This window comes from Pteropus vampyrus, unplaced genomic scaffold (genome assembly GCF_000151845.1).
Source record: "Pteropus vampyrus isolate Shadow unplaced genomic scaffold, Pvam_2.0 Scaffold297, whole genome shotgun sequence".
Taxonomy (NCBI): Eukaryota; Metazoa; Chordata; class Mammalia; order Chiroptera; family Pteropodidae; genus Pteropus; species Pteropus vampyrus.
Genome location: NW_011889078.1, coordinates 1,689,135 through 1,710,138, shown reverse-complemented (window position 1 = coordinate 1,710,138; position 21,004 = coordinate 1,689,135). Strand labels below are relative to the sequence as shown.

The 21,004-nt window shown below is 37.0% G+C and overlaps 1 protein-coding gene across 3 annotated transcripts in view; it reads right to left on the bottom strand.

Moving 5' to 3' along the window:
- Nucleotides 1-21,004, bottom strand: part of AP4S1 (adaptor related protein complex 4 sigma 1 subunit) — a 38,589-nt gene that overhangs the window by 5,700 nt on the left and 11,885 nt on the right. For 2 of the 3 annotated variants that reach the window (XM_011376390.2, XM_011376391.2), the window contains exons 2-5: nucleotides 11,993-12,200; nucleotides 9,500-9,586; nucleotides 8,508-8,576; nucleotides 3,322-3,333 (exon numbers count right to left, since the gene is read on the bottom strand). In XM_011376390.2, the coding sequence (XP_011374692.1) occupies nucleotides 3,322-3,333; nucleotides 8,508-8,576; nucleotides 9,500-9,586; nucleotides 11,993-12,130 (306 nt within the window). In that variant the 5' untranslated portion in view covers nucleotides 12,131-12,200. Of the gene's footprint in view, nucleotides 1-3,252; nucleotides 3,334-8,507; nucleotides 8,577-9,499; nucleotides 9,587-11,992; nucleotides 12,201-21,004 lie in introns of all 3 variants that reach the window. The other variant, XM_023521164.1, reaches the window with a different exon arrangement.

The following is a 21,004-nucleotide window of genomic DNA, read 5'->3' as shown; positions in this document are numbered from 1 at the left end:
CCTTCCCAGCCTCTATCATTCCTGCCCCAAGGCCTGGGGTGGGGGTTGGGGGAGGCCTGCCCAGGCCCTAGCAGCAGGCTCTGGGATGTCTGTTCCGTTCACCCAGTAGTTCTGGGGACCCAGGTAGCTGGGGGGTGGCCAAGAAGTGAATAAGCATCCTCACACTATGGAGAGGGGTGCTGCTGAAGGAGAGTGAGAGTGGAGCCCAGGAAAAGGACCCTAGTTGCCTAGGTCCAAAGGCAGTACTGCTGCTTTCCATTCTAGCCCCCCACCCCCTACAAGTCTTTAAGCCTCTTTAAAGGCACCAAATGCCAAAAGGCTGTTGAAGTTTTCTGTACCTTCATGCATACAGTAGGTGTACACTGAACTGAAGAGTCGGACATAACCCAGACAGTACTGTTCACTGACACCATCCCCTATTTAGCAGAAGAGGGTGGACACAGCTCCCTTGAATTATGAATTGTCTGAAGAATTCAGCAAACCTGGGGGTCCAGAGCTGAGCACATTTTGGGAAGCTCATCAGTTGGTTCCTAAAAACCAACTTAATTCAGGGAATTTTAAGTCTTAAATAGTATGTGATAGGGAAAACTTTCCTGTAGAAGCAACACTGGGTGGAGCCCAGTGGGTGGAGTGGAATGTGAAGAGTGCACAGGAGTTTATTCATGGCACGTCAATGATTTAGGTCATTGACGTGCTTGGTCCCAAGGGTGCAGTCTGCTCCACCTGCTACGACTGCAACAGAGAGTTTCTACTTAGTAGAAGGGTTTTCAACAGCCAGAATTTCTGTCCTGATTTTTGTGCTTAGGTCATTTCTTTTTCAAATCCCATCTGTCTTGCTCTATGATGTTAGTTTTACTAGAAGTAGAACAAGCCCATACTAAGGAGAAATGTAAATGGTGTATTATATTTCTCAAAGTGTAACCATGCAGACTCTGGAAAACTGCCCCATTCTTAAAAGGCTTCAGGATGATAAAGCATCTGGAGAAAAAGACTGCAAGAAAGGGCTTTCTGGGAATTCCATGAGGTTTTGACCTCCATCCTCCTGTTGCTGCACCAAAACTGAGCCCTAAATTGTGTCTATTCCATGTGGGCTGACAAGGAAGGTCTTCCTAAGCCTGAGCCAACACAAAGAAGATTATGTGCTTGTAAGTGTTGGGAGAACCAGCTCCAGGTTGCAATGATATCAGTTCTCTGTTTTCAACCCTTCAAGGCCTAAGGAAGCTTTCCTGGTGGAAGAGACCTCAACAGTATTAGCTGCTCCGGCAGGTTCCTGGTTACATGCTACCAGAATGGTGATGTGGATCATTTGTGCCCCTACCCAGAGGGAGCAGGAAACAGGATGTACCTCTGAAAGGCTCCTACTGTTAGGAAGCTGGTGTGTAGAGGTACTGCTTGCACATGTGATGTGTAAGAAGAACTATGTATAAGGAAGAGCAGAGTCCTGGGATTTTAATTTGATTTTTTTTTTTTTTTTTTTTTTAAGATGGCCGAGGGTGGAAAACCTTTTAAGAATGTCAACAGAAGACAGATGCCCCAGGTCCTGCCTGCCCTGCTACCTGCTCCACTTTTAGGCCTCTGGAGCCACGTGAGATTATACCTAGAGCAAAGACAAACACTCCTAGGTGTGGAGAGATTTAGTCCCCTTCTCTAAATGATGCCGAGTTCCTAATCTGTCAGATGCATATGGCTAAGTAATTCCTAAGGACAGTAAATATATGTTGGTCAGAGAAGAAGAGAAGGCAAAGTGAAACTAAGTAAAATGAGAGGGAAAGATACAAAGTGCGTGCCTTGGTGGAGAAATTAAATTCGGACAAGAATGCAGGAGTGCATTACATGGACCTACATATACACCATAGGGATACAAAGACAAATCCATCTCTACTTCTAATAAACATCTAATCAGCACATAAGATAAATGAACACAACTAAATCAACTATAATATATATCCTGTTATATCTGATTCACTTTAATTCTCTGAATATCTAAACCTGTAAGACTCTCCCTTCCTTCTAGGTGTAAGGTAACTCAGTTCAGTTACCTAGAATCATGGCAACATAAAGTATTAAGGCTAAAAGGGTTTTCAAATTCTAATTCTATCATTTTAAGTTGAGGTGTTGTGTATCTTGTCCAACACACAGCTTGTTGGTGGCAGGACAGAAAGAGGAACTTGGGTTCCTGTACTCCCGCTGAAGTGTCTATTAGCTTTTGCTATTTTTCTGATGACTTTTTAAATCAAAAGGCATTTTCCTCATTCCCCTGTAGAAGGAGGAAGAGATTTACTTTGAATTGCTTTAAAAGGCTTAGTCGAAAAGGAATGTTACATACTGATATACAGCCTGGTATTGGGTCTTCTAGGTCAAAGGGATCATGGATTTAGGTCACTCACCACTAGAGGGCACTCATATTTTCCCACTTAATTTAAAGAAGCTTCTAAACAGCCTGCAAATGAAGTTTATCAACATGACGACATTTTCTATCAGTAGTAAAAGGTAAATGGCCATTTCCTCAGAATATACTAGCTCTGGGCATAGATATCTAAATGTACGTATATGTACATATACATAAACATGTTATAATTATATATTTGTTATAATTAATGTTATTATTTTAGATTCAAGCTTGATTTTTTCCTCAAAGGACTCTTCTTTATTGCTTTCAAGTGGTATACAGATTTTTGAAGTAAAAATTAACTTAGAAGTCAACTTCTCCCCAGAGCACTCACACAAAATCCAGTGGCTCCTGCCAGAATCTGCAGGCCTGCAGTATTCTAAGCAAATCATGCTTGTTGTTTAGGTCCTTGCATAGTTTAAAAGGGAGAAGAAAGAGAAGAAAAGGAGAGCATCTTCTGCTATAAAAGGAAACGAATACAAGCCAGGCAATTATTTTAACCCTCTAGTTTACCATCCCTGAAGGCCTTATTCCGATCACGTGAGGAATTTCTGGAGATTAATACCTGGAGCCATTAAAATCCATTCTCTCTATGGGGACCAAGAACTTTCTGGCCGTGTTATTGAAATTCTGGAAAGGTCTATTCCACATGCTTAAAAGAAGTTAATATATAACAGTCATTATGACGTACTACCACAATATCGCCCTGTCTAAAAAATACATAAATTTAATAAGATTTGTAAAAAAAGGTGGGGTGCTTCTGCAAAGCACCTGTACCTCCGGCTGTCATGTCAGAGTAGCTGATGATTAGCATTCTGGATCTTAAATTCTGCTGAATCGTTTTCCTGCCTCATGGCACTTACCTGATCAAGACTAGCCTGTGTTTTGCCAAGTACTGCGAAAAACTTGGCTTACAGCATTGAAAAGGATACATCTAATTCACTCTGGAAAAGAAAAAGAGTGCAAGGATGAGAATGAGACACTGGGACCACAATGCACTTAGCAGAGTTAGCGGCTGTTCTGGCGGCAAGCCTGGAAACAGGTGGGAGAGGCTGCGTTGTAAGTAGAAGCGTGAGACCAGGAAGGGCCTAAGTCTGGGATCATGATTTTAAAAAAATAGGCTGCCGTTTAGAGGAATTTTATAGGCTAGAACAATTCATCTTTAGAACGCAGAGGGAATAAACTAACTCGACTGTTACAAATGATAGGTAATTTGATTTGTACATCAAAAACCTTAATCATGTTATATATACCCTTTGAATCCATCAGTTTTACTCTTAGATGTTTATCCTAAGGAAGAAATTAGATAATGGCACAACAACATGTGCTAGTTCACAGTAATGTTTATAGTATCAAATTACTGAAAACAAGGGAGACTAGTTAAATAAATTACAGCAGATCCACAAATGATGATGTAGATATATAAGTACTGATATATTACTGAATAAAAAAGCAAGTTAAAAATGACATGTATGTATTATCCCATGTATATAGATAGATATAGATACAGTTAGATATACACAGATATGTAAAGCCTAAAAGGAAATGCACCTAACGGTACATATCAATAAGTGATAGACTTACTGATGATCTTCTCCCCTTTCCTTTTGCTCATATGTATTTTTAATTTTTTTTTGATGAACATAGACATTTATGTCATGAAAATGTTATAGAGGGAGAAAAATTAAACAATGAAATTCATATCTGAAGGGACTTAAGGTATGTCAAATGCAGCACTGACAACCCTGATCCCTCTTCCTCGAGAGGAACAGTCCTTCTCTCTTGCAAAACTGCCTCCTTTAATGACAACTGGTTGGCTTTTTGTTTTGAAATGTAATGCTAAGATGCTTCTTTCAGCTGCATGAGACTGATCTCCAAATTTCAGATTTGGAAACTCTAAGATTAAAAATAGCCCCAGAAAGAATGTTTAAAATTCAGAAACCTAAAAATAAATTTTAAGTGACAAGGCATTCTCCATGAGTGGAACAGTTTCTATTTTCTTTCCTATAGCACTTGTTTCCTTCCTTTTTGCTTCTACTGTCATCCTAACCTGGGTCCTCCAAGTCCTGTATAATCACCAGGTTTAAATTAAATTCTAATCTTTTCTTCTGTAGTTTATGTGGTCACTTACTTTCCCTAGAATTACAGCTAGAATTTGGCAATGTGCTATTTATACTGTTACCGAATATAATTTAAGCAATGACAGTGCTTGTACCCACTCTTTATTCTCCCAGGTTTAAAACACTGCTATTTGGGGGAAATTATATTCTTCTTGATAGGTGTTCCCTTAAAGTGGCTAATCATGGCCAGCTCTGAATCACAGACCTTGACTTGCAATGAATGAATGTCTTAGAGTGGTTGTCCAGACATAAAAGCAGGAGCTAGAGTTATGCTGTCCAATATGGTAACCACCAGTCTCATGTGGTGACTTAATTAAAATTAAATACAATTAAAATTTCAGTTCCTCATTTACACTAATCACATTTCAAATGTTCAAGAGCCACATGTGGCTGGTGCCCACCGTACTGGAGCACACAGGTACAGGACATTTCCATGGCCGCAGAAAAGTTCTTTTGGATAGCGCTGCTCTGTGGTGCTCTCTCCAAGCAATCAATAGCAATACAAAGGTGGATTTTAAAGCCAGCCTCAATGCTCTCTGTCCAATGCAAGTCTCTGAAATGGCCCAACTTCTTGCCCTTTTCCAGTTTTGGAAAGCACCAATCCCTTCCTAGCCAGATGAACTACCATGTCACAGGCCACTAGGCAGCTTCCTAGCTCCAACATCTGAATTAGGAAATGGCTGACAGGAAGCCTCATGCAGTAAGACAGTGGTTTTCAAACTTAAGCATGCATCAGAACCACCTGGAAAGCTTGTTAAAACAGATTGCTGGGCCTGTTGAATCAGAAACTCAACCCAGAGTTTCTGATTCAACAGAATGCAATAGGCTCAGAGGTTTTCTTACAAGGTGATGCTTCTGCTGCTGGTCCAGGAACTACATATTTGAGAACCACTGCATTAAGGCAATGAACACAGGCTAGTTGATTGTGCCATGAAGGAGTTTGCCAAACTTTACTTCTGGCATTAGGAATTCGACTGAAGATACAACTTCTTAACATGAGGTTTGCCCCTACAGGCTTCAGTGCACTCCATATTCCTAACTGTGGAGCAAATTCCACTCGCTGCCTCAGGAAGAAGCAGCTTGTAAACGGTTCCTTCCTAATCATTTTATTTAAAAGCAAAATGAAATAAACAAAAACAACTTTGAAAAGTCAGCTTATGCCACTACTACTTTTCAAGAATGTCTAAGCAAGGCTCAGGAAGGCCTATGGTAGCATCGTAAAACATCTTCACTTATTCTTTTTTAAAAGAGCATCGGATTTCAAATTAACTACAAAGCTAACGTCATCAAGATAGTGTGGCAATAGCAGAAGGATAAACATGCAGATTATTGGAACAGAACTGAAAGCGCAGAAATAAACCCTTATATTTATGGTCAATTGATTTTTTAAAAATTTATTTATTTAAATTAGTTTCCATACATAAAGTATACCATACATTGGTTAGACATCTATATAGTTCATAAAACAATCCCCCCAATTGCTCCCTCCCTCCCCTGGCCCTCTATCTAGCCATCATATTAATGCTAACTGCATTCTTTCTGTAGTGGTCCCCATCCCTGTGACCATCCATCAGCTACTAATTTGTACTTCTTTAACCCTTCATCCCATTCTCCCAGGCCCTCAATAACCCCTCCCCTCTGTCTGTCACCTAATTGTCTACTATATTTGTAAGTCTGTTTTTGGTTAGTTTGTTCTTTTTGTTCCTCAGATTCCGCATATAAGTGAAATTATATGATATTTATCTTTCTCTGTCTGACTTATTTCACTCAGCTTAATGACCTCTAGGTCCATCCATGTTGTTGCAAATGGTAGGATATCATTTTTTTAATGGTTGAGTATTATTCCATTGCATATATGAACCATAATTTCTTTATCCAATCATCTGTTGATGGGCATTTTGATTGCTTCCATATCTTGGCTATTGTAAATTGTGCTGCCATGAATACTGGAGTGCATAGATCTTTATGAATTATTGTTTTGGTTTTCTTTGGATAAATGCCCAGAAGTGCAATTGGTGGGTCAAAAGTTACATCCACTTTTAATTTTTTTGCGAAAACTCCATACTGTTTTCCATAGTGGCTGTACCAATTTGCAATCTCACCAACAATGTATGAGGGTTCCCTTTTCTCTGCATCCTCACCAACACTTGTTGTTTTTTGATTTATTGATGATAGCTATTCTGACAGGTGTGAGGTGATATCTCATTGCAGTTTTAATTTGCAATACTCTCATGGTTAGCATATGGTCAATTGATTTTTGACAAAGGTGTTAGGACAGTTTAGTGGGAGGAAAGAACAGTCTTCCCAACAAATGATGCTGTGACAGCTGGATATTCGCATGCAAAAAAATGAAGTCAGACTCTGACTTCACATCATATACAAAAATTACTCCATATGGATCAAAGACCCATGTAGGAGCTAAAATTATAAAACTCTAAGAAGAAAAGATAGAAGTAAATCTTTACAACCTTGGTTAGGCAAAGCCTTTTTAGATATGACACCAAAAACATAAGCAACGACAACAAAAATAAATTAACCGAAATTTCATCAAAATAGATATTATTGTGCTTCAAAGGACACCATCAAAAAAGTGAGGAAAAAAACCCCTAAATAGGAGAAAGTATTTCTAAATCATATCTGATAAGAGATTTGTATTCAGACTACACAAAGAACTCTTACAGTTTAATAATGAAAAGACAATACAATTGAAAAATGGGCAACAGATTTAAGAGTCTCATGCTCTACCAAATGAGCTAACCAGGTGCCATAAAAAAATGGGCAAAAGATTTAAACAGACATTTCTCCAAAGAAGATGTACAGATGGCCAATACATGAAAAGATGCTCAACACTGTTATCCATCACTGAAACTCAAATCAAAACCTCAGTCGACTGGCCTTTATAACACTTCATACTCACTAGGATAGCTATAGTAAAAATGACAGATAATAACAAGTTTTGGTGAGGGTGTGGAGAAATTAGAACTTTTATACACTCCTGATGAGAATTTCAATCATGCAGCCACTCTGCAAAAGTTTACTAGCTCATCAAAATGTTAAACATGGAGTTTCCATGTCACTCAGCAATTCCGCTCCTAGGTATATACTCAAGAGAACTGAAAACATGATTCTACACAAAAATGTGTACACAAATATTCACAGCAGCAATTCACAACATCCAAAAAGTATAAATAACCCAAATGCCTATCAACTGATGAATGGATAAACAAAATGTGGCATACCCATGAAATATTACTGAGCAATAAAAAAGAAGTACCGAAACATGCTACAACATTGAGGAATCTTGAAAACATTATGCTGAGTAAAAAAAGCCAGCCACAAAAGACCATATATTGTATAATCCTGTTGATATGATGTAGAATGTCTAGAAGAGGCAAACCTGTAGAGACAGAAAGGAGATGAGTGGAGAAGGTGGGAGGGAAATGTTGATGGGTATGTATTTCTTTTTGGGGTAATGAAATATTTTAAAATTGATTGTAGTGATGGTTTCACAACTCTGTAAATACTAAAAACTATACACTTTAAAAGGGTAAACTGTATGGTATATAAGTATTTCGATACAGCTGTTTATAAAAAAAAAAAGACTGTTGGAAAGGAATGCAGGTATTCCTTTAGGGGAGACAGCTTTGACCCTCAAAGTAAGGGTTTCGATGGAAATTATTTTTAAATTAAAAAAGTGTCATGTGTATTAGGAGGGGAAGCAGAAAAAGAGCGAGCAAGTGAAATAGCAAAATCTCTTAATTGAGGTAAAGACACAGGAGGTTCTTAGTTGCGTAGAAATAGTTTTTTATAAAGATCTAAGGCACACATAGCTTTATAACACTTTAGATGAGCCAGAAGGAAAGGTAATGAAAATCTGGCATCATTTGAATTTTAACTTTTACACATTAAAGCTCTATATTAACACATGTTCTTGATATAGACCCATTTCTGGGAAATTGGCCTGCTGACAAAAACAATTTTTTAGTCATTAGACTTACAACTCGGCTGAAGTACTCGTCTAAAACTTCCACGAAGTTATGGATGAATTCATAAATCGCCATCTCATTCTGAAATAAAAAAGGGCGTAATTAGTTTTAGTGTGGCCCATGTGTAAATCAGACATACAGCTGCCCACTCAGCAACCAGGTTTTAGAGCATGTGGCTTGGTATACAGAAAATATGAGCAAATAGCTTCCCATGGACAAATATTCAAACTAGTTCTATGACTCACTTGTTTAAAAGAAGCTTATTAGTAGGAGAAATGTAGAAAACCTTAACCTCTGGGATTCTTTTTAGTGTCCATGATGAATCTGGCTGGACTGAAACCAGACTGAGTCTAGTGTTTAGAATTCTGAGCTCTATTCCCTGACTTCATCATCAACTGGCCGAAGCAATTTCTCAGGTTCATCATGTCATCACTTTTCCATTTGTGAAGATAGGGAAACCACCTTAAACTTTGGTTTGCAGATAAAAAAACAACCAACTGATATTTCAAAGTATTTTAGATCTTAAACATCCTTTCAGAGCATCCATGGCCATAGGTGCTGTTGATCTGGAATTAACGTTTCTGAAAAGGTAAACTAAAATCAGGAGACGTAATCACAGCACAATCATATTTACCGTTTGCTCTGGCTTCTGATATGTCAGCCTATGTTTAATGCTGCACTGATTGGCCTCCACACTTCTCTAAGCTTGCCCTACTGTGTCACACAGAACAAGGGCAGGACACTGGTACTGCTTAGGGTCAAGGAAGGCATTCTGTGGTTTTGTGCTTCTCTACAAGCTGCACATCTAATCCAATAAAAATACTAGTTATTTCTCTTCCACACAGCTTTTATTAGCCTTGATAAAAACAAAGATTTTTCAAAGGAGTCAAGATAATTCTTAGGGAGGCAAGTAGGGAAGAAAATGTCACTGTAAGGAGGAATAAAAAATTAGACTGCTATTCTTAATTTTCTTGCATTTTCCATAGGCTCTTCTAATATCTTACCTCAGTGTCATTAACTCCAACCACAATGAAGAGAGCTGCATACTGCCGATACACCAGCTTAAAATCCTTATATTCGATGAAGGAGCACTACACAAAACACAGTTAGATATTAATTCGTATGGTTAACAGGGATTTCTTCAAAATGGCATGCATAATTTTTAGGTTCTGCTTTGAGTATCTGTCAACACATTCTTAGAAATATACAACATTAAAATGTTACACAATCTTTGTTGGCCACATCCTCACAGTATTCAGGGGACAACTTGAAAGCATCTCTAGTGGGAGGTGAAGAAGTTGTCATGGGAAAAAGTCAGTGCTGACATGGGTTCCCACCTGTACTTCTTATTCCTTTGCTTGGTTCTGTGTGGAACTCAGCAGGCAAAGCTACTGAATATTAAACTCCCTCTAATGTGAAAATAAGCCAACATGATAAAGATTTTCTTCTTTTCACTTCTCTTAGGCTCTTTTGGAAGCAATTAGAGATTCGATTTTGTACTATTTAATAATCACTGAAGAGCCAAATAAACATGCAAAAAAAATCTTGATTTCTTTTTCCTACACCCATGAAAATAATCAATGTGGACTTTTATAAATTATTTAAAGATGGCTTTTGTGTGGCAGATGCTAGACAAAAATCTCTCATTGTAAACATTGCTTCATATGAATTAATAACTAGCTTACCAACACTGACTTGTGGATAAAACAACTCCCGTCCCATTCATCTCTCCTAAAGCCATTATATAAAGGGTAATGGGAAGGCCCTGGGTGGACAAGAATTAGGTAGGAGGCTGAAGGTACAGGGCTGCCCTTCCTTTGGACCTTTGGGTGTGCCTGACCAAATGTGATTGAGCATCAACTGTATGGCTTTTTGTATTGGATATATTGCTCTCGGGTACCCAGATGCAGCTGGGAATGAAGCAGCAATTTTTGATTATGGAATTTTTTCCATTGGAAAGCCACTTGACAATCTATAAAATGGAGGAATTTGAGTCTTTTATTTAAAATTAAGATAAAAGCAGTAAATACAAGACCATTCTGCAGCTTTCAGCTCACTATAGAGCCAGTGTGATTTCTGCTCAGTTAGACCTTTCAAGAAAACACCACCTGTTTGAAAGAACTGAAGAACATATTTCAAAGCCTCTCGGGAGTTTCTGACATTAAAAAAAAAGTATCAAAGCACCTTTGTGGATAAAATAAAAGCTAAGCTGAGATTGTATTACCTCGGTGCCTGATTATGCCAAAAGCCCAGTGGGTTTCTATTTAGTCTAAAATAATTTAGAATGCTTCAAAAATCTCTAACAGTATATTCATTACAAAGTACATATTTCAAAGGGTACCTTATCATTGAAAAGGGTGTCTGAAATTGTGGAATTGAAATTGTAGAAAGATTCAAACATGAATACTTCTGGAGTGTGTTTACCTTTATGTAAGGTACGTGGCTATTAACACAGCCCTTTAATAGTTTCTGTTTCCTTTTGACAACTACATGAAGCAGTGTGTGCCATGGTAGGCCAAAGTAGTAATTCAAAGAGGACTCTTGAGATGTTCCGACTGGAAAATCAATTTAGAAGCCAAGGGAAACACAGTTCCAACACGTTAAATTCTGAGCACTGATGTAGTTTAATATTTTATGGCTTAGCAGTGGTTCCCACAGGCAGCCTTTCTACATAGGCAGTGAAATGGAGAACTGACAAAATTAATGGGTGATTTAAACAAGCTTTTTGATTTTGCCTTAGTTTGTTCAGTAATTTCCAATGGATTCAAAGTTAGGATCTGGATTAAGTAATTCTGCAATTAAAGTTCTTTGTAGTAATAAACTCAGTTTAAAAAACTCCTGTTTATTCTTATTTTAATGATTTAATTTAACCTCAATTTTGGCAGAATGGGCGACTCTGTTGTTTCATATGAATTTTTAACTTCCATTTCTCCTATCTACATAATAAAATAAGACAGGTTTAAAACAAGTTTTTCAATCAGTAATTCCAGTATTATGTTGGTAGTAAATTCACAAAAATGATAAGCAGAGAAACTTCATTTCACATGAGAATCATATTATTATCCTCTGGTACAAAGTGGGTCTTGAGTATTCACCTCTGTACTGGTCCTCTGACCTTCAACTTCTGGCTTATAGAAAACCACATGCTAGCTACAGGTTCTCCTAGGAGTTCCAAGGGTTGAATTTGTAGGAACAAAAAAGGAAGATACGTCTATTAGCAGAAGTCAATTTGAGATGCTACTTCCACAGAGCAATGAGACAAATATGCTGACCTAAATATGAACCCAAGACTTTTTATAGTTTTCTTTGTTTTTATCTTCCTTAAGGGGATGTAAGGAGAGCTATGCTTCAGTCTTCATTTCATTCGATTTGTTATTTTCCCTAACAGCTGTTGAAAAATGTAGTTCAAAGAACACGATGGCCCTTGAGACTCAGTAATAACAGATCAGCCACTGCTGAGTTGAATGCAGAGATAAAAGAGAGAATCAGAAACTTACTTGTTCATTGGATCGAGAGAGACAGCTCTTTATGACTTCTGTTTCTAGAAGTGTACGCTTATTAATCTCCACATGTTCATAGTACTTAGAAAGTCGGGTCTGCCCTTGTTTATTCACCATGAGGAAAAATTTTATCATTTTTTTTTCTGGCCAGTATTTTTCCAAATATAGGTCAAAAGTTATGGCAAGGGGTGGTAGTAACTAGAACCTGAATGATGAAAGAATAACAGAAAGGCAAGATCAAATTTCTCAAAGAATCATATCAAATATGTTTTATAGATGAACCCGAAATAAATAAAATGTCTTCTGATATCACTGGTCTTCACTATGTGAACTAAATGAGGTTTTCATAAAGAACTAAACATAAACATTTTCATTAGTTATCTTCCAAAACATTTTTGAGTACCCACAGTACTTCTGCTCATATTCATTCAATTGACTCATCAACCTTGTTGGGCGCCAACTATGTGTCAAGCTCCAGAAGAAGACTATGGAGAGGAAGTAATTATTTCTGATCTTCACACCTAGCAAAAGTGTTAGATAGGTAAATGAGTAACAGCAGTACAAGGTGATGAGTTATAACCAGGACAAGTATCCTTGAATGGGGCACAGAAGGAAAGGACAAAGAACATGACAGGAGAGTTGGGCACAACTTCCTAGAGAAGAGGCTTTTAATCAAGATCTTAAACAAGGATCTAAAAGAAGTGACTCTGACGCAGAAAATATGGGTATGAAAACACTGGAAAGTTCACTGTGGCAGTAGTTCAGGGGGCAGAAGAATGGTCCCAGGAAACTGATCTGCTCACATAAGATGGAATTGGCTTTAGAAGTCATGCTAGGGAATATGAACTTTATTTTATGGATAATGGAGACAAGATCTATAGTGAAGCTTTTCTTTCCTTCGTCTCTGGAAGCAGTAGTAGTATAATATGCAAATCTTCGCTTCTTCAAAATGACTTTTCTCTTCTCATTCTCCTTGATTCAATTGCTACTTTTCTTTCCTTCTGCATAATGCACCACTCTCTCTTAATCATTAAACCCTTCGGTCAGCATCAAACAGTCTTAGGAACAAAGCCTCAGGTCTGTTAAGCATAGAAACAGGTCAAACTAAAGATAACATCTTGCATCACACCCATGAAGGAGAAAGACCCTACCAGCATCCCCTAGAAAATGGACAGAATGACACAATGACTGACATCAGGACCTGATACAATGATCAGCTATCTCCTACCCTAGCCCCAACCAATCAGTAGAGTGCAAGACCCCAACTTCCTTAGCTACCATGACTAATGAGTTTTCCCCTGTATAACCTATCCCATAGAGGCAACTGGGAAGCCAGATCTTGGAGTGCTAGCTCACCTGTGTCTGGGCTTGGCGCCATTTCTTTAAATAAACCTCTTTCTTTGCTGAAAACTCCTGTCCGTGTCTCCTTTGGCTTTGATGTGTGCAAACAAAATGAACCCCTTGAGTTCGGTAACAGTAGTAATATCGACTGTCACAGGCCTCTAAAAAGGCCCAATTACAAGTCCTATAAAGTCACGTACTAAGCAATTTACATATATTATTTAATTCTCACAATTCTCTGAGGCAGGTACCTCTGTAATCCTCATTTTAAAGACAAGCAAACTGAAGTTTAGGGCTGTTAAGACACCTAAAGTCCCTGGATTATTTTATGTCAGACGTGAGATGCAACCCAGAGGTCAAGCACGTGCACACATGTGTGACACCTCTTAACTTGTCTTCATCGTTCAGGGATTCATGTTTGTGGTTTTATTTCTAACTCAGCTGTATTGAATCTCATGTTTCTTTCTCATATTTAATATAGATTTTGAAATAATCAATGCAAAAGAGCACAGTATTGACCAATGGCCAGTCCTCCTTTCATCATGAGCATCAGAGCTGCCTTGTTGGCTCATCTAATATCATACTCACATTTTGTGATATCTATGAAAGTCAGTGTAAAAGAGCAAGGTTAACAATAGTTCTTAAACTATTATAATGTGAAATAATTTTATAGAGGAGTTGTAACAGATTATGGGATAATATTTGGACAGAGTTTTATAATATTTTTTGCCTTCTCAGCTCATCTCCTATTTCCTAAACCCTATCAGACAGGTGGTTATGTCACAACAATTCCAAACATTAGAGCTAGAAAGAGCAAGGTCCAGTCTGGCAAAGCCTGGCATTGCTGTGTTTATTCAGTGTGCAGAACAGGATGTTATCTAGACCAGCTCAGCTGAGGATATGACAGCTGTGCCATGGGGGAGGCCTGTGGTCATTCACTCCCTTTTCCAGGAAGATAAGCTCACTACTGTAGGTGGGATTGCAACATATTCTGTGTTGTTTAATCATTTGATATTACGTGCTGCTTTTATTTTCTTTATAAATTATTGTCAGTAAATTATGGCAGACAACTAGTAAATTATTAAGATTACCATCCTTTCTTTTATTCCCTTTCAACAGAGTTATTTTAAAACCATCTTTATGAAAGTTAGAAATTACAATCTTATACCCTGGATTCCAACTGCCAGGTAAAAGAAAAAATATTGACTCAAAGGAACCCGTGGTCAAGCCTATGCCTTTAAATGTCCTGGTTGCAGTAAGTGGTAAAATGAGATGTAAAATGATCCAACTGCAATGTTACACCAAGGGATCAAATTGGTTTCCACCTTAAAAGCACAGCATTCCTTCCCAATGACTTCAAGAGCAAGGATGACAAACAAGAACATGTTGAATTGATACTCATTAGGATGCAAGTCTTGAAAATAGTAGCTGAAGGCATCGAAAGACTTGAATACAACATTTTTTGCATGTTCACAAACACTTACACAATTTATAACTGTACAATTACACAGTGGTAATAAAATGGACAAACACAACTATAAATTATTTCTATTAATTTATAAAATAGACAAGGCCAAAATATATGATGCAGAGACTCAGACAAATATATGTTTGAGAACTGAAGATGAATGCTTTAAGCACCTATCCTGCTTATTAATCATCAGGGAGGAGGGAGATCAAATAATTATGAAACTGAGGTAGGGCAATAAGAAGGAATATGCTTAGACAAGTGCTGGGAGTGGTCAGGGAGCAGGTATGAACTGCCTCTGTTTATAAAACTCTGTATTCAACAACACACTAGGCTGGGGAAGATGTTTTGATTGCCAGAAAGTTAGATTCCACACTCAAGAGCTGTGTGAATGTGCATGAAAAACCTAGGAAGGAAAATAAAATTTTGGGGGGGAAAGCATTACACAAAGAGTGCTGGGATGCCCAAAAGCCAAGGCTAGGGAGGGTGGTAGATTCACAGTAGGTCAGGAACAGATTAGTGCCTCTGGAACTCAATGTGATGTAAACTTAATGCCTAGAGAAAAGACAACCTGGATAGACTGAAGTACATATCAATTGGGCACAGTTTTCCAATTTCTGATGGTGTATTTCTGGGAATTAGAACTGAAAGAGTCTTTACAGGTTGTCATATCCAAACATGATAAATAGATTTCGACTTAGGTGCCAACTGTGACTAACTGTACTTGTTGCTTTGAGCACTGTGTTGGGAAAGATTCTCAAGTTGTTTTCAGGTTCAGAATAAAAAAATGACATGAATGATCACTAATGTCAGTCATGGGTTAGGAAGCAGGGTGTGGCAACATATGCACGTTATATCTGTCATCCCTGATGTGCACTCCCTGTATTTTGCAAATGGGAAACTGATAATCTGAGATGTAGAGTGAAGTCTTGAATTCGGGTCTCCTGACTCATAATACATTATTATCTTTAATTTATCACATTGCCTCATTGCCTCACTGTGTTGGGGTCATTAAATGATCATTTAAGTTTAATAAACTCAACATCAGATAGCTTTGGGAATGTAAAGTCAATTTTCTCTTTTCTAATGCCACTGAATAATTAATTTGAAAAATACCAAACAATTCATTGAATGAAACAGTAGAGTAAAATTTCTAGAAATGAAAGTGGTATTTGATGATGACTAATATCCCTTATAGCTTCAGATGCTTTCTAGATACCCCAGAATTGTAACACACACACACATTCCCTCACTCTCCCTTGCCCTCTCTAAGGTAATATTAGACAAAAACATTTTTTTTTTTTGCACATAGAAATGATTGAAATAAAATTCCCCAAGTTAAAAAGCAAATTTCCACCAAGAAAATGTATGGTACTCATACAGTATAATAGTCAGAAGCATGAACTGGAGCTTGACTGTTTGGTTCTACTAATTAGCTTCGTGATCCGTGATCCGTGATCCGTGATTGGGGCATGTTTTTCCATACTCAGTTTAAGGTGAGGTGGGAATAATAATAGTACTTACCACCTGGGTTGTGAGGATTAGAGGAGCAAGTATATGTAACATTCTTGGAAGTATGCTCAGCAGTTGGCACATAGTGCTATGTAAATGTTGGCCAATGTCATTAAGATGATATAGCACCTTTTCCTCAGTGAAGCCTTCCTGCCTATCCCAATCCCTGCTTTCTAACCACAAACATCTGGCTATCCTTTCTTTGAATCCATCACTATATATTACAAAACCCGTTACCCTATGTAATTATTATTTGATTACACACTGAGCTCCCCTACCAGACCAGTGATTTTCACTTTTTTATTGTGACAGTAAGAGGGATATTTCACACTGTGACACCGTATACAGTTACATATATATCTGAAACAAAAGTTCACAAAGCAATGCTTACCCATATTATGTATATCGCACTCTAGTATTTTCTTTAACATTTCATTTTGTAAAAACTGAAGTTGTGAGGGGTTTGGGTTACACAGATATATGGATTTTTCAAAATTTGGTAAACGTACATTTAAGATTCACGCGTTTATCTTATGTAAAGTTTACATAAAAAGTAACTAATACTCTAGCTACTCTAGTTAATGATACACATGTTGAAGTATTTGGGGGAAGTGTATTGATATCTATAATTTACTTTGAAATGCACTCAAAACTAAGATAAATTAATAGATGGATAGAGATAGATGGTTAGCTATCTGATAAAGTAGGTCTAGAAAATGTTAATGGTAGAATATAAGTGGTGAGTACATGGAATTCACTGTGAAATTCTTTCGATTTTGCAGTATATTTGAAAATCGTCATAATAAAATGTTGAGGAAAAATGATAACTGTGATCCAGTGATATTATTAAATTCATAGCTATTATGTTTTAGAACACTTTTAGATTTACAGAAAAAAACTGCAAAGATACTTGTACAGAAAGTTCCCATATACCCACACTCAGGTTCCCCTATTATAAACATCTTACGTTAGTATAGTACATTTGTTACAATTAATGAACCGATATTGGTATATTATTATTACTGAAGTTTATAATTTTTCAGATTTCCTTAATTTTTACCTGATGTCCTTTTTCTGTTCCAGGATCCCATCTAGGTTACATTATATTTTATCTTCATGTCTCAGAATTCTCTTGGCTGTGACAGTTTCTCATGCTTTCCTTGCTTTGATGATATTCAGAGTTTTGGAAAATATTGGTCTGGTATTTTATAAAATGTCCCTCTGCTGGTATTTGTCTGATGTTTTTCTCATGATTAGACTGGGGTTATGCGTTTTAGGAGGAAGACCACAGAGGTAATGTACCATTTCCATCACTTCAAATCAAGGGCAACTACTACCAATATGATCTATCACTGATAGTGACCTTGGTCACCTGGTTGAGGTCGTTCTTGTCAGGTTTTTCTACTGTGAAGTTATTCCCTCCGCTTCCCATAATGTGCTCTTTGGAAAGAAGTCATTTTGTGTAGCCAGTGTTTAAGGGGTGAGGAGTTATGTTCCATCTCCTTGGAGTATCTATATAAATTATTTGGAATTCTATTGCACAGGAGATTTGTCTATTCTATCCATTTACCTATTTATTTATATCAGTATGGACTCATGGATATTTTATTTTATACTTTGGGTTATAATCCAATATGACCCACTGATTTTTAATCTCAGAACACATTAAAGGGCTGTGACCCAAAGTTTGCAAAATACTATACTAAAAAAATGAATTGTGGGTAGGGTCTATATCTTAACGTTAGATTTTGCACAGTGCCCAATGTATAGTGAGTATCCAATACATGTTTGTTGAATGAATGAAATAATGAATGAAAGTTTTTAGCAATAATTTTCCTTTTAAAAAAATCACATAAATATTGAAATAATGCAGACATAAAAAGTACCCTGGTACCCCAACTCCTGCCTAAAGATATAACCAATGTTTTTAAGTTTAGTGAGTATCCTTCTAGACCTCTATACATTTACATGTAAATATGCATGTATGTGTAGCAGCTTTATTTTTTAAACATAAATGTGATTGATGAACTCTAAAATGTCAAGAGGCCAGCCTAGCATCTATTCTCTTCTGGTACCTCTAAATGAACCTGGTCCTCTCACAAAGCCCTGACTGGATCCTATAAAAGAGCACTAAAGAGATGTTTGGAAATTCATCAAAATGACCTCTTATTTAGCCAATCTAGCTTAGGCTTTCTTGAGTTTTTGTCCCCTTGATCCAGTGCCTTGGCTCCCATTCTTTCTCTGGCCTTGATTCTTAATGACCTAGTTTAGATTTCTGCAATCTTCTAGGGCTTGACCTTTGGTATTTGCCCTCCGGTTGTAACCTCTTTGACACCCAGTCCTCACAATGTCTCCTGGGAGTAATAGCTACCTCAAAAACTGGTGGCAAACATTAAATGAGGTAAATGATGTAATTCTTGTAAAACATTTAGCACTGTCTTCTTTAATTTTCTCCCTTCATGCATATTAAATTAGAAAAAAATGCTGATAAGGTTATAAGGCAATAGATATGTGAGCTATATATACAGTTAGTGGTCCCTTAAATTGTTAACAAATTTCTACACTGTAATCTGGTAGAATGCAACAAAAATCATGAAAACAGTTCTACTTTATAACTCAAGCATTTCAGTCCTGAGTATCGATCCTAAAAGTATAATTTAAAATATGCACTAACCTGATGTTTTTAACCATTAAATAAACATGCAGACTATGCAGAAGGATGGGAAAATGTAGATAAAATATTGTTAAGTGACAAAATCAGAACACCAAATTCTATACTCACATGGATTACAACTATGTAGAAGGAATATCCAAATAGTTAAAGATTAAAGAGACCAGACAGAAATCATACAAAAAACAACAATAAACAGCAACAACAACAACAACAACAACAACAACAAAAGAAAAGAGACCAGACAGATGAATCTTGAAAACATTAAGCTAAGTGAAAGAAGCTGGTCGTAAGGATGACATATTATATGATTCCATTTATATAAAATATCCAGAAAATAAACAAATCTACAGAAAGTAAATTAAGGGTTGCGGGGTATGGGGGTTCAAAGGGTGAGGTCTAAGAGGTCTGCAGTTCTGGTGATTGTTGCACAGATATGTGAATACATAAAAGTACACTTCAAATGGGTGAATTGTATGGGTATGTGAATTATATCATAATAAAGCTGTTAAAAAAAAGAAATAGATAGCTAGACCAGACAATTAGGAAGAGCTCGAATAACCAAGCTTTAATGATTTGAATAAATAATATAGTACTGGATTACAACTCTTAACAGGAAGATATAAGGAGCACAATTGAAAAATGGACAATGGATCTAAAAACGCATTTGAACATAATAAGCACATGCGAAGATGTTCAACACCATTAATCCTTAGGAGAAGGCAAATGAAAACCACAAGAAGATACCACCTCACACCTCCTTAAATAGCTATAATCAATAGGGCAGAGTTATAGGCTGTGGAGACACTGGAACCCCAACATAGACACTGGTGGGAATGTAAATGTTACAGCTACTTTGGAAAACAATTAGGCAGTTTCTTCATAACTTAAACACAAATTTACCATATTATCCAGCAATTCTACTTCTAACTATATACTCAAGGTAAATGAAAACATATATCCACAAAAAAGACTTGTACATGAATGTTCATAGAAGCATTATTCATAATAGCCAAAAAGTGGCAACAGCCTAAATGTCCATCACCTAATGAAACAGAGAAACAAAATATGGCATACCTACATACAATGGAAAACAATTCAGCAATAAAAGCGAACAGAATATTGCTACATGTTACAAAAACGGATGAATCTTAAAAACATGTTAAGTGAAAGAAGCCAAATGTAAAATACCACCTATTGTATAATTCCACTATAATGAAATATCTAGAAAAGGCAAATCTATAAGTAGAAAATATATCAGTGGTCGCCTAAGGCCAGGAGAGGAAGGTATGAGGGGAAATGGGGATGAGATTTCTTTTTTTTATGAACTAAAACACTTTGTTTCTTGGCTTGGAATTTACTGAATTGATTTACAATGATTCAGTTTTCTCATCTGTCAACTGGGAATAATGACAGCTGCTTCACAGACTTTCTGTGAGGACTAAAAGAGATAAAGGGCTAGATAGTCTTCCTAACAGATTCCTCCTACTGCAGTTCAGGACTACTGAAATTTGACTTCAAGAAACCTGCCACCTGTTCTGTTTTTCTTCCCAACCATTCTTCTCCACCTTGCCCCCCATTTCTCTCTGTAAATCTCTCGTTTATGATTCAGAATATATTTTCAGTAGCTTCAGCTAACACTTTTACTTTCTGTTAAATCCCTAGGTCACTCAAGAAATATTTCAACCACATTTGATTTGGCATTAAACACATTATATGTATGCTGCTTTTTTTTTTATTTTAACTCAAATAGTTTTAAAACAGCTAAAACACTTTAAAATCTTAAGTTCCAATCAAATTCAGGATTTGGAGAAATCCTGAAGCTATCAGTTCTACAGAAAAATTAGGAAAACACTTTGAGAATAAACCTTAATAGTATGTATGGCCTACCATTTTTCTAACAGTATATCTGAAAAAATTTTCCAAAGCTTCATTCATGTGACTCTCAGATCCTGATCTAAAGCCACTTAGGTTAATTAATGAAAAAGTCTCATCAAACTCTGTTCCAACACAATAT